The sequence below is a fragment of the Neoarthrinium moseri genome (assembly GCF_022829205.1).
Source record: "Neoarthrinium moseri strain CBS 164.80 chromosome Unknown scaffold22_Wmoseri_CBS_16480, whole genome shotgun sequence".
Taxonomy (NCBI): Eukaryota; Fungi; Ascomycota; class Sordariomycetes; order Amphisphaeriales; family Apiosporaceae; genus Neoarthrinium; species Neoarthrinium moseri.
In genome coordinates this window covers 136,180-148,567 of record NW_026055136.1, presented here as the reverse complement: position 1 = coordinate 148,567, position 12,388 = coordinate 136,180, and the positions used below count along the sequence as shown (strand labels likewise).

At 55.9% G+C, this 12,388-nt stretch overlaps 5 protein-coding genes across 5 annotated transcripts; 3 read left to right on the top strand and 2 right to left on the bottom strand.

Moving 5' to 3' along the window:
- Nucleotides 1-96: 96 nt before the first annotated feature.
- Nucleotides 97-1,078, bottom strand: JN550_006361 (uncharacterized protein; the record flags this gene model as incomplete). Its single annotated transcript, XM_049318091.1, has 3 exons — nucleotides 97-709; nucleotides 824-841; nucleotides 897-1,078. 3 exons carry the CDS (start codon nucleotides 1,076-1,078, stop codon nucleotides 97-99), a joined length of 813 nt encoding a protein of 270 aa, XP_049171580.1.
- Nucleotides 1,079-1,609: 531 nt separating this feature from the next.
- Nucleotides 1,610-3,037, top strand: JN550_006360 (uncharacterized protein; the record flags this gene model as incomplete). Its single annotated transcript, XM_049318090.1, has 2 exons — nucleotides 1,610-2,662; nucleotides 2,723-3,037. 2 exons carry the CDS (start codon nucleotides 1,610-1,612, stop codon nucleotides 3,035-3,037), a joined length of 1,368 nt encoding a protein of 455 aa, XP_049171579.1.
- A 790-nt stretch (nucleotides 3,038-3,827) lies between these two features.
- Nucleotides 3,828-5,738, bottom strand: JN550_006359 (uncharacterized protein; the record flags this gene model as incomplete). Its single annotated transcript, XM_049318089.1, has 2 exons — nucleotides 3,828-4,087; nucleotides 4,148-5,738. 2 exons carry the CDS (start codon nucleotides 5,736-5,738, stop codon nucleotides 3,828-3,830), a joined length of 1,851 nt encoding a protein of 616 aa, XP_049171578.1.
- A 598-nt stretch (nucleotides 5,739-6,336) lies between these two features.
- On the top strand, nucleotides 6,337-6,648 carry JN550_006358 (uncharacterized protein; the record flags this gene model as incomplete). Its single annotated transcript, XM_049318088.1, has 1 exon — nucleotides 6,337-6,648. One exon carries the CDS (start codon nucleotides 6,337-6,339, stop codon nucleotides 6,646-6,648), a length of 312 nt encoding a protein of 103 aa, XP_049171577.1.
- Nucleotides 6,649-10,688: 4,040 nt separating this feature from the next.
- Nucleotides 10,689-11,978, top strand: JN550_006357 (uncharacterized protein; the record flags this gene model as incomplete). Its single annotated transcript, XM_049318086.1, has 1 exon — nucleotides 10,689-11,978. The coding sequence occupies one exon, from the start codon at nucleotides 10,689-10,691 to the stop codon at nucleotides 11,976-11,978; it is 1,290 nt and encodes a 429-aa protein (XP_049171576.1).
- Nucleotides 11,979-12,388: the final 410 nt, after the last annotated feature.

Below are 12,388 nucleotides of genomic sequence, written 5' to 3'. Positions count from 1 at the left end.
GTAAACTGCTTAAGGTGTCATGAGATGCATAGCTCAAGCCATGCATCAGAGGTAGTACCCATGAGCATGGTGCCTCGAAAAGGATGTGGGCACGCTCTATTCAGCGGACCCATCATCATGGTGGCCAGCATCCTCGTTCATGTCAGGCATCCAGCCCTTAGGCCGCTCGTTGCCTCGTACGGTGACGCCATACCCGACGCGCTCCACCTTACGTACTTGCTCAATCATAACGTCCTTCTTCTTGAAGTAGGTTCTGTCGTTCAGCTGCATGAGCTGTAGCATGCTGGAGATATCCTGAAGGTCACCCAAGATATTCCTAGGAGCGTCTGCCCCCGTCTGAACATCTTCAGCACCGGCGGCGACACCCGTGGGGATGGAGCCTGTAAGAGCAGTGACGGTCGTGGCGAAGCGCATCATCTCGCCGGTGAGATCGAAGAGACCGTAGACGTAGTCATTAGCCGTGAAGGGAATATTGACATCGCCTAATGTACTCTGCATCGTCTCCGGGGTTATAAGGCGTTGATGTTCCAGGTAGTAGGCAAATGAGATGGCCTCGACGAACTCCTCCAGGCACATGAGATTGTAACGGTACCGACGGATACCCGAGACATCATCGACGATGGTGGCGAGCATGGACTTGATCTCACTCATACGCTCCTCATTCTCCTTGACAATGTTGTCAGGAAGAGGCTGGTTGAGTTTCCGAACTCTGTGAAAGACGTTAGCTTGACTTCCTGAGACATGCTGGGGAGACTTGGCTGTCGATGATGCCTAGGAGAGCTCCCATAGATGACGTTAACTAAAGACGATGTAGGCAATTTACCTTTGCAACGAGAAAATACTACAAGCCCGTTAGTCATTCGGTTTCTAGAGTGTGGGGGAGAAATATGACACACATCTTCTTGCTCAAGGCAGTGACGTCCCTCGAGACCTTGACGATCTTCTCGCGACGATCATGGTGCTTGTCGAGCTCATCGCGGAAGCCCTCGAACATGGACGTGTACTCGTTGCGGGGTGCATCGCGGACAGGCAGGTCCTTCTTATTGCCCCTGTAGTCTCGCTTCACTCCTCCCGGCATCCTGTTCCCTCTTTTCCCTGTCGCTTCGACAGTGTTTTCCCCTGACATGGTGATCGGACAGCCCAGCAGATGCCTGGTTGCAGTTTTGAGCTTTGGATGGAGCTGCTGATGGAGAAACCGTGTCGCACCCCGGTGTGGCTGTAGCGGCGAAGATCAGATTGACGTTGGGATTGAGAGATTGGAAGCGCTAAGCCGACATTCTGCCGAAAACGTGAATACAGTATGTAACTACGATTAGGGGGAGCAAGTCAACACACTGTTATACCACAGCCGGACTTGTTTTCCTTTCTGTGTCTTTAAAGGTCCTGTTTTTGTTTTCATTACAAGGTGTGGAAGTGTTGGCTTGGGTTATGAAAGACTTCCCAACCAATTGAAAGCAGCACCATAATGAACGCCCCCTAAAGTCGGCTACAATACCTATCAAGCGGCGTGGCATACGTTGTGACGGATCGTCTTATAAGCTTGAGCCTACGAAGAAAAAGGAAAATCAGGGGTTTGTCAAGTGGCCGCACCAGGCCTCCTACATCCACCATGGCCAACATAATCTCGGCCTTCTTCTCTTCTCCCCTCCTGGTCTTCGGGTCCGCGTTCCTGCTGCGGGCCATCCTGCTCGTCTACGGCCTGTGGCAGGACGCCAACTCGCCGCTCAAGTACACCGACATCGACTACATGGTCTTCACGGACGCGGCACGGCTGACGTTCAACTCGCCCGCGCGGTCGCCGTATGCCCGGGAGACGTACCGCTACACGCCGCTGCTGGCCTGGCTGCTGTACCCGACGACGCTGCCCGCGCCCGGCGCCGCCGGCGTCTTCTGGTTCTCGTTCGGCAAGGTCCTGTTCGCGGCCGCGGACCTGGCGGCCGGCTGGCTGCTCGTGCGGGTGCTGCGGCGCCACGGCCCGCCGGCGGCCAGGACCGAGGCCGCCGCCCTCGGCTACGCCAGCATCTGGCTGCTCAATCCCATGGTGGCCACGATCTCGACGCGCGGCAGCTCCGAGGGCGTGCTGGGCGTGCTGGTCACGGCGCTGCTGTACGCCGTGCTCGAGCGGCGCGTCACGCTCGCCGCCGCGCTGCTGGGTCTCGGCGTGCACTTCAAGATCTACCCCTTCATCTACGCGCCGGCCATCGTGTGGTGGATGGACGGCGAGCGAATGGGGCGCCAGTTCGCCGCAGGCACGTCGCTGCTGCGGCGCTTCCTGACGCCCGAGCGGCTGCGGCTCGCCATCGTCAGCCTGGCGACGTTTCTGGGCCTCAATATCGCCATGTACGCGCTGTACGGGCGCGAGTTCCTGCAACACACGTTCCTACACCACGTGACGCGGATCGACCACCGGCACAACTTCAGCCCGTACAACGTCCTGCTGTATCTGACGTCGGCGGAGCCATACGTGACCGCGCAGTCGGGCCAGGCGGGGGCTTGGGGCACCGAGCTCCTTGGCCTGCGGATCGAGAGCGTGGCATTTGTGCCCCAGCTGCTGTTGAGCTGCGTGCTGATCCCCCTTGTAGGCGCCAAGAAGGATCTTGCCACGACGATGCTGGCGCAGACTTTTGCGTTCGTGACGTTCAACAAGGTGTGCACTAGCCAGGTATGACTACACTATTACACTCCCATATGCTTGCTTGACAGGACTAATGCTTCACACAAGTACTTCCTCTGGTACATGGTATTCCTGCCCCTTTACCTCCCCTCCTCGTCGCTGCTTCGCCGGCCAGGCCTGGGCGTCTCCGCGCTTGCGCTCTGGGTTGCAACGCAGGGCCTATGGCTCCAGCAGGGCTACAATCTCGAGTTCCTGGGGCAGAGCACGTTCATGCCTGGCCTGTTCTATGCTTCTCTAGCATTCTTCCTCGTGAACTGTTGGATCCTGGGGATCATCATTGGGGATCTTCAAGGGAGCCCAGAGGCGGATGTTAGCACTGGGGCGCCAAAGAGCGTGGGTCAGTCGAAAACAGCAGCTAAATGATATGGGAGCTAGAACATCAGAATTTTATCGTCTAGCTACTAGAAAGCCATATCAATGGCGAGACGGAATTCAAATCATGAGTGGCAATGTAGTTTCACTACTTCAGAGAAGCTGCAGAAGTTGATTGTGTTGCAGTTTGATTGGCCCGCTTACCGTGAGGACCGTCGACAAATAGGCATGTTTCTCACCAGCATTCACATACTGTCAAGACCTGTATGTTCATGGCGCAACTTGCATTACCTATCGCTTCTATCGTAGGTACGAAGTACACAATTTCCGGTCAAGAGTGGCCTTTATAAGACCAGATCTCGACTCCAAGACACAAATTGCAAATATGCAAGACGTGTGGCCCAGGCAGCACAACGCAGCCGCCGTGATAATCCGTCAGCACCGTATGCCTCAGTCCCCTTCCTTCTGCTGTTTCTTCCTTTAACACCGGCATTATGCTTCCGTGCTAGTACGACAAGATATTTTGAACATCAAATAACTCCTTTCAATGGTGGGGATTAGGTGTACCCGAGAGGGGTATCATGGTGCGGACCGCGATTCCATCCTGTCTATACGCCTCAAAATTCGCAGAAAATGAGACTCTCAAACGCCGTCGCAGATGTGATCAAACAAAGGAAAAGAAGTTGTCCTCTATGCGTCAAAAGGGGCTGACGCATTGGGTAGGGTCGTAATCGTATACTCGTGGTCTATGTTGGGAATGAGGGGAGTCTGTTCAAAGACTGTTGGTATGTCGGCGGGACAACACAGAAGTCCTCGCTCGTACTCAGGTATGATCATGGCGCTACACTATGCTTATACCACCCGAGAGCATAGCATAGTTTGCGAGCTTTAGCGAGAGAACTCGGGACTTGGGGAAGTCAGGGCTGATAACCAGTCGGTTTTCTTTGTTATAGCCGACCTCACCAAAGCTCTCTGCCATTGCTTCGAAACGTGCGTCCGGGCGGACGCGGTTGAGTTCTGCAACGATGTCGTCGCTCCAAACACCAGAGCACCAACCGTCTTTGATGAGGAAATAAGGGTTCAACGGAGGTACAGGCGAATCTAGGAACGATGTCAGTATGGAGCACCGTTTCCCTCCGTCCCTGGAGCAGGAATACTTACCTAGATCCACGTAGCGGATCCGCAAGAGATTCACCGACTTTAAACGCTCCAGACATCGGATGCCCCCAAGCACGAGCTGCTCGAATGCACTGATGAAGTGCATGTCTGTGATGCCCGAGCCGGACTCATTCCACTGCGCATTCTGACGGCAGCAGTTCTTCACGGTGATATCGATAGTCTTTAGTCGGGTCGTCCGAGGATTTGAATACCTGGCAAGCATGTCGAAGAAAGTATGGCATACACGCCCGGTGTATGACAGATGCTCCAGTGTGCTGGCCGCCTTGGCCATCTTGTCGCACCAGTGAAGCTGCTCGCACACTTTCAGGTAGTATGGCGGGCATGTCATCTCACGGCGGTAGTCGGTCTCTAGACTGAGGTTGAGCTTGGTGATCTTGGGGTCCAGGATCTCGAGGGTGCCTGCCATGCTCAGATAGCTCTTGGACTTGGGCTTGGCGTACGTGCCATGCCACTCCTCCAGGTTCGGAAGCGCGTTGGAAATGTACTCCCAGTCCTTGTAGTGCCGAATAATGTTCCACTGGCTTTTGATGATCAAAGTGCGGACCGTCTTGACCTCTGGCAACTCTCTCATGTGCGACGAAGTGGTGGGGAGAGTGAACTGGACCCTGGGCGCCTTCTTGCGCTCGCCGCCTTCGAGGGTCATCACCTGAACTTCGGAAAACGAGTTGCCAACGAGGAAGAAGACTTCTTCCAAGGTGGCATTGTCCGTGGGCAACCCATACTGCGCGCTGGAGATTCCCTCTGGGGAGACGGTGGGGAGGGCCAGCGAGGAATTCGTAGGGAAGGGCGTGTTGAACTTGGGCTGAAAGACGGGAAACCATATCTCGATGTGCTTGACAAAGTCCCTCAGGTGCTGGTTGGCGGTAAAGAACTGCACCACCTCGTTGCACCCAGAGACGGTGGCCTTGACTTTGATGTGCCGAAACAAACGTGCCTGCACCAGGTAGCGCCACAGTGGTGTGACCAGGGCCAAGTTGGACAACTCCTTCCTCCTCGAGTGTCGCAAGGCGGTACTCCAACTGCGGGCATTGACGCTCGGGATGCTCAGCGAGCTCGGCGACGTGGTCGAAACACGATACCCAAACAAATGGTCCAGGACGCACTCGTGGATCTCGGCCGGGAGGGCGCTCAGGCCGAGCAGAGGTTGCTGATCGATGGTCGGGGTCGCAGCCGGGCTCATGGCCATGGCATCGTCAGAGCAGTCCTGGCAGTCGGGCTGACAATGCAGACAGCGAATGTCGGTCTGGCCCTGTTGTGCATTCGGGAACGGAGTGCTGCTAGGCCGCGTCGGCGGTACGAAGTCCTGGGGTTTTGCCTGGTCGAGAGGTGGGCTGGACGGGCCCGGGGTGACAGGCGTAGAGGTTGTCGTCATGATAGCGGCCAGCTCGGTCGTCGCAGAGCCCTCGTTATCGTCATCCTCATCGCCATCAATCGACATATCCCGCTGTAGGTAGGCGCCAGTCCGCGGCATGTGAATGGTGTGCGCGTGCGAGGGCGTCTCGAAAGAACTGGAGCCCATGCCATGGTCGTCATCCGCCTCGAAGATTGCCGAAGTCCGCTTGCCCATCATCATCGTCGTCGTCTTCTGCTTCTTCGTCGGGTGCTATTCCTCCAGGTCCGGAGGTTCGCTTCGCATGACAGACCGCGGAGGATGGCGAGTGGCCCTTGCTCGCTGTCGGCCAAGAGGGGATGATACGGCTGCTGCTGCTGCAAATTATGCCGGGCAAAGAAGGACGTGGCAGGCAACAGTCCTCACTCGACAGGCCAAGGCGTTTGCAGTGTACGGGAGGGCGAGGATGAAGCCGTGGCTGTGGTAGTGGTCGCGTGCAGGCCACAGAGGAGATAGGGTCACCGAGGATAATGGAACGGGCACCGGCGGGTCGGGGCAGACAGAGAAATCCAACTGCAGGCCCTTGGGTACTACGCTTTCTCAGGCGGTCACGGGTGGGACGAAAGTTGTCCGAGGGCAGGCCGTGAGAAATTGCTGCGAAATTTGACTATTGATGGGGGCCCCAGATCAATGCGGTTACAGAAAGTGAGTTGCAATTTCGGCGGCCGCGAAAAGGTGCAGCGCGGTGCAGTGCAGTCCAGCGCAGTCCAGCGCAGCCCAGCAGTGCAGTGCGAACAGTGCGGTGCGCTGGTGGCAGTCAAGCGGGCGGCGGACAGCGAGAATGATCCGCAGCGTCGGGACTAGTCAATCAACGGGCTGGACTTCAAGACTGCAGGCCAGCGCTGACCTCGCATGGAATGTGATGGGATGGGACGGGGGCCAGACGGGATGGTGGGCAGTGGGCAACGAACAGGTTGGCCCAGAGTGGCATGGGAATGGGACGGGACGGGACAGATGTCGGAGGGGCGCGGCCTTTTGCAGCGCTTCGCTCGCCAGATCGGGGTCAACTCTCATCAATGCGCTGGGCCCTCTGGGAAATTTCCCTGGAAGTGAGCACCCGCCCTGGAACCTGGAAGCCTCGACAACGCAGTAGAGGGCAACGGGCAGCGGATGGAGCGCAACGGCTGTCGAGGCGCCAATTGCCAATGGCCCATTCAACAACAGCCCATATGGATTGGATAACACTGGGTCCGTCTTCCAGCCCGAGAGTTCACTTAGGTAATGCGCCCGGGCTCCTTGCAATTAGACTCTGCAGCCGCTCTCTGCTGAGCGATTCAGTACTATCTCCCTCGCAGCCACCTGTCGCGCAGTGCTCGTTAGCACACTACCCCTCCGCCCGGGTGCTTGGACCGAGAATCGAGAATAGACTCTCCGTGACTCTCTCGACGAGTCATTACGCGCCGGTAACGCGATCTGTGTTCCAACATGGGATGGCGGTACATCAGCATTCTAGTCAGGGCCAGCGCTGATTATTTCTGGCTGTGTGTGTCTGCATCTGGGCAGGGAGATCTGCACAGCCGCCTGGGTTGGGCAACAGAAAAAACATTCCTGTCCTGCAGTCTGTCTGGCAGTGCAGCCGGGTGGGCTGAGCGAGCCATGTAGTTCATGCATACATAGATAGCCAGTGCAGCCAGGTCTCGTGACTACAAGCAAGCAAGCAAATAACCAACCAACCAACTACCGTACCGCACTTCAATCCATTCTCCATTCTCCATTCTCCATGACGTCCGTTGCGTGTTGACACACCCAGGGTCTTGATTGGCAACCGGTGGGTGCCCACCGTAGTTGCTTGCTTGCATTCAGAAAATGGAGCTCTTTGTCTTTGCTGGCACCAGCCACCTGGGCTGTTGCTAAACGGGCCCCAACACAAACACGCTGCCGCCAGACGGATTGGTTGTGGCATTGCCATGTCAGTTGTAAACGTCGCTTCTCGCCAACATTCATGCCATCTTCCATCCATATTCGGCAGATCGCAAACCCTTCCTGCATGCCTAGGGGCCATTGACAAGTCAGCAGTGGCAAAGGCAGGCCCAGTTGCTGTACAGCTCCGTAAGCCGCGATCGCAGCTCTTTCAACAAACTATCATCTTTCCATATTGGCGGTTGGGCCATCCGAGGGGATTTGTTTGAGGTTGAGAAGTTGGGTTATGCGGGCCGCACCGCGCAATATGTCTCACTCGAACCTGCACGCGAGACAATAGAAAAAAACCCTAATTCAACTAGGACACAGTGGAAAGATACTGGATACTTGACAGAAAAACGAACGAACCGAGAAGGAATTAGGAAAAAGGCATCGTAAAAGCAAAACATCGGTGACAGTGAAAGCCCTTGACCAAATGGCGACATCCTCAAGCCTGCGCATGGTCCACATGGTATAGGATGCAACGTTTGCGGGACAAGCCAAAAACGAGAAGTGTGTGCAAAAGCAGCTCACATGAATGAGGATGCGGCTCAAATGCAGACGGCTGCCGTCCCTTTACAGGCGCATTACAACCCAGAAATCGAAGACGCCACGAGATCTCCGGTCCGAGCTTGAGCTTGAGCTGATTCCAAAGTGGAATGTCCGAATGGCGTGGCATTCAGAGGCGCAAATTGGTAGATCTTAAGCGAGCCCGAGATATATTGCACAGCTCGCCCATGCATCTCCACATGAGGCTCGTGGCTAGTCTGGGCACTTTGGATGTCGCCGCTTCCGGTATCGACATGCTGGGAACTATTCTGTATACTATCGTTCTCCCGAAGCCATCTCCGCAAGGATCGTCTCTTCTTCAATATGGTCTTGACATGTGTGGATGCGATCTTGATCTTGACCAGGGCATTAGTTCAGCCAAACTATCCGCCAAGCTCTGGCACGCGTTGATCCACTCGCCTTAGCATGGAGGCGACTGCCATACAAACTGGCCGCGAGATAGAGGGTGAGTGCGTGCGAGTGCGTTTCAGGTAATTTGAGAGTGTGCAGTCAGTACATTCCGACTTACAGGAACTAGTCGTTGGCGAGTTTCCCAATTTTCGTGGCTACCCTATAGCCGTAGCCAAAGACTCTCCGAATCTGGTTTGCTTGAAGTAAATTGAGGGTTTGTAGTAGTACCTAGTTGCTTGCGTCTGATGGCCACCTCTAGCATTGGACTATTGTTTAAGCATACCACTTCGGTTGCGATTCCGAGGCATTGATCACCGTTGAGCACCGCCAGGTCGACGAGATCCTCGAATTTCGGCTGACACCAAATGTTCCCCAAGAACGTCACTTCGTCCCATCATCGAGACCTATCACAAATGTTTCTAAGCTTGTTCCCATGCTTACTTTTCTCTCCCAGGAGCAGGGCGCCAAGTTTCATCCCCGACAAGGAGGCTTCTGAGCCAATCAGACCCGTCGCTAGCCCAGCCGAGTTGAAACGGGGGCTACTGTTTCTACTCAGTGGGGACCACGGACCCCAAAAGACCATCGCCCACCCTGGCCCTGAGCACACTTCCAGATTTGTCTAGCGCCCGCCGCTCGCTTTTAGAAGAGCCTCCTCACCACCCAGGGATCACGTTCCAGCCAAGCCTTCTTCTGTACGACAGCACGACCCTAAGCAGCGATCCTGAGATCTTCCCAGGGCCTGCCGCCGCTGACATTCCTCCTGTTGACGTTGCCTCTTGTTTTCATGCTCGCATGTCTATTCCTGGCTGCGACACTCTGTGGCTCATGTGCTCTGCGTGTATGCCTGCGGGCCCGTGAGGCTCGCTCGCTGTTTGCTACCACCCTTTGATCCCACACGCCATCGGAGAAATATGTCTTCGCCTCGCCGCGCCCTGGGTTCCCCGGACTGCTCGACCTTGGCTGCTGCCATATACGGCCAGGCTTGGCTCTGCCTCACAAATCCAGGAACTCGTACCATGGCCTCTGCTTCAAACAACTGCACATGCCTGGGCTAGGGGGGCACGTCAACGCGAGGATCTGAAGCATCGGGGAGTTATTCCACTGCTCAGAATCCCCCCCGCCGGTGCCAGACTTACGCAAGCCAACTACGCTATCCATTGCCGTTCAAACGGTATTTCCAACGTGCTTGTTCTGGCCAGAAGGTGCAAGCGATATGTGCTGCTCAGGCGTGGAGAAATTTGCGGCTTCACGATTCAGTATCTGCAAGTCATTTGTCGTGGGCCGTAGCCACCACCGTTGCGGGTCCCGAACCCGGGAGGCGGCAAGTCCCCAGATTCATGGCCTGCGCAGCTACATTACTCAGGAGCAAGCGTAGGCACCGCGAGCCAGCCGGGTAAAGAGCTCGCAGAGGCTCACATGATGCGTTCAGGTTCGCGGAGTCGGTGGTGTTCATTTCACGAGATTGCGGTTCACTATGCGCCTCCGCCGCCGAGCCAGTAACACAAGGGCTGTCTGGGATTGAAGCGGTCGCACCCCAAGACAGGCATGTAGTGGTGGATCGCCGCGGCAGTTCCAGGGGTCCCGTTTGACTTGGCGACTAAGCATGCATTGGTTAGCGCTTGGCGCCGCGCCAAACACCACTTAGCTGCCCAGATTTGTACCTCGACTAGTGGAGCGGCCCAGTCATGAAGACCCATTTTCATGCCTCGACGCAGGTACCTAGACACCCACGACGGGGGACTGGTGCTTGCGCGACGGGCACGACGGGGCAACTTGGCCCCCCCAGCAGATCTTTGCCAATCCACGAGATGGATCCCTTTAAAGGCCGGAGGACTCCAGGTTTGATATCTGCATTCTCTCCTCTTCAGTCTCTTGTCCTTCTCGCGAGTATCCGTTTCGATTCGTTACGTGCGTGTATCTTGGAGAGTCGTCAAGGAGAACATCGTATATTGTTCTCGATCATCTTGACATTCCCCATTGTTCCACCACACTTCTTTCATCTTACACACTCCCTCCCCCTCCCTGTTGTTCCAGTCCCTCACTTGGGCCCGACAGTGTATACCACTTCACACACACATTCTCGCCTGGAGCCGGAAATAATTCTTAGGTCGACCCTCAGTGTCGTCTACAGTCTGATTCTCTTGGATATTCTCTTCCACATCAAGGACTCGAACCATCTGACCAGTTCGACGACATCCCAATTTCACTTCAACCTGTCTGGTACAACACGGAATATTACCAATTCCATTTTACACGATATAACTTGTATCCACCATGGCACCTAAGCTGAGCACTCTTTTCACCTCGCTGCTGGTGTTGGCAGCACCGCTTGCCCAAGCAGTTGCCATCACCAAGCCTTCGTCTACCGCGGCGGACCAGTTCATGGGTGTACCAATCGCCAACAAGGACGCCACGGATATTGTTCCCAACGCCTACATTGTGGTCTACAACAAGACCTTCACTGACGATGAAGTCAACGCCCATCAACTGAAGATCACCCACCTGGTCAAGAAGCGCAACCTGGGCAAGCGTGGCCTTCAGGGAAAGCTTCTGTCCACCAGCGTCAAGACGTTTGCCATGTCGGGATGGCGAGCTCTGGCTATGGAGGGTGACGATCTCATGATGATGGACATCAACTCGGCAAACGAGGTTGCATACATTGAGGCCGATGCCTACGTCAAGGCCTCTGCTCTCCAGTCCCAGACCAACGCTCCTTCTGGTTTGGTGCGCTTGTCACACGCGCAGACCTCTGGTAACGCAACGTCAGCTGGCTACATTTTCGATGATACTGCCGGCACGGGTATCACCGCCTACGTCGTCGACACTGGTGTCCTGACTACTCACGAGGAGTTCCAGGGACGCGCCACTATGGGATTCAACTCTGTGAACAACGTTGATACCGACGAGAACGGCCACGGCTCTCACGTTTCTGGAACCATTGCCGGTGCCACCTTCGGAGTCGCCAAGAAAGCCAACATCATCGGAGTCAAGGTTCTCGATGCCGATGGTGGTGGCACCAACTCCGGCGTCATTGACGGCCTCAACTTTGTCGCCTCCGACGCCAAGGCAAAGGGCCTGAGTGGCAAGGCTGTCATGAACATGTCCCTGGGTGGTTCTAAGTCTGCTGCCGTCAACGCTGCCGTCGAGGCCATTGCCGCTGCTGGTGTCGTCCCCGTCGTCGCTGCCGGAAACGAGAACCAGAACGCTGCCAACGTCAGCCCTGCCTCGTCCCCGAACGCCATCACCGTCGGTGCCATCGACCAGACCAACGACCGCAAGGCCAGCTTCAGCAACTTTGGCGCCGTTGTCGACATCTTCGGCCCCGGTGTCAACGTCCAGAGTGTTGGCATCACCAGCGACTCGGCCACCGACACCCTGTCCGGTACCTCCATGGCCTCGCCTCACATCGCCGGCCTGGCCGCCTACCTCATGTCTCTGGAGAGCCTGACTGATGTCACCGCTGTCTCGGACCGCATCAAGGAGCTCGCCGGTGCTACGGGCGCCAGCGTTGCCCGCAACACCCGGGGCACCACCAACCTCATTGCCAACAACGGCAACTTGTAAAATCACATCCCCCAATCCTTACCATGTCAAAATCAATTTACAAGCGGGTTCATCGTCACCTCCATCATTCTGCCTACCAATCATTCAGCGTCGTCGTTTTTTTATATCACATCCAACAAACATTGGTTTTACGCGGGCCCCAAAGCAGCACCTTTGCGAGAGCCGCCACGTCGTTTTTTGCATCAAAGAGGAAAGATTTCATGGGGAAGAGACGCTCTTTCGGCATCCCAAACCCCGCCTTGGGGCCGTGATGGGCCACCAAGATGGACAAGGAGGAGAGGAGAAGACAAAGTAGACGCAGAGCAGATAAAACGAGAGAGCGACGCCCCCTGCGCCGGCGGCGTTCCGGGCGAAAAATCTACGATATAGAAGTCTAGCCATTTTTTCAATCGACTGTGCATATTCATCGA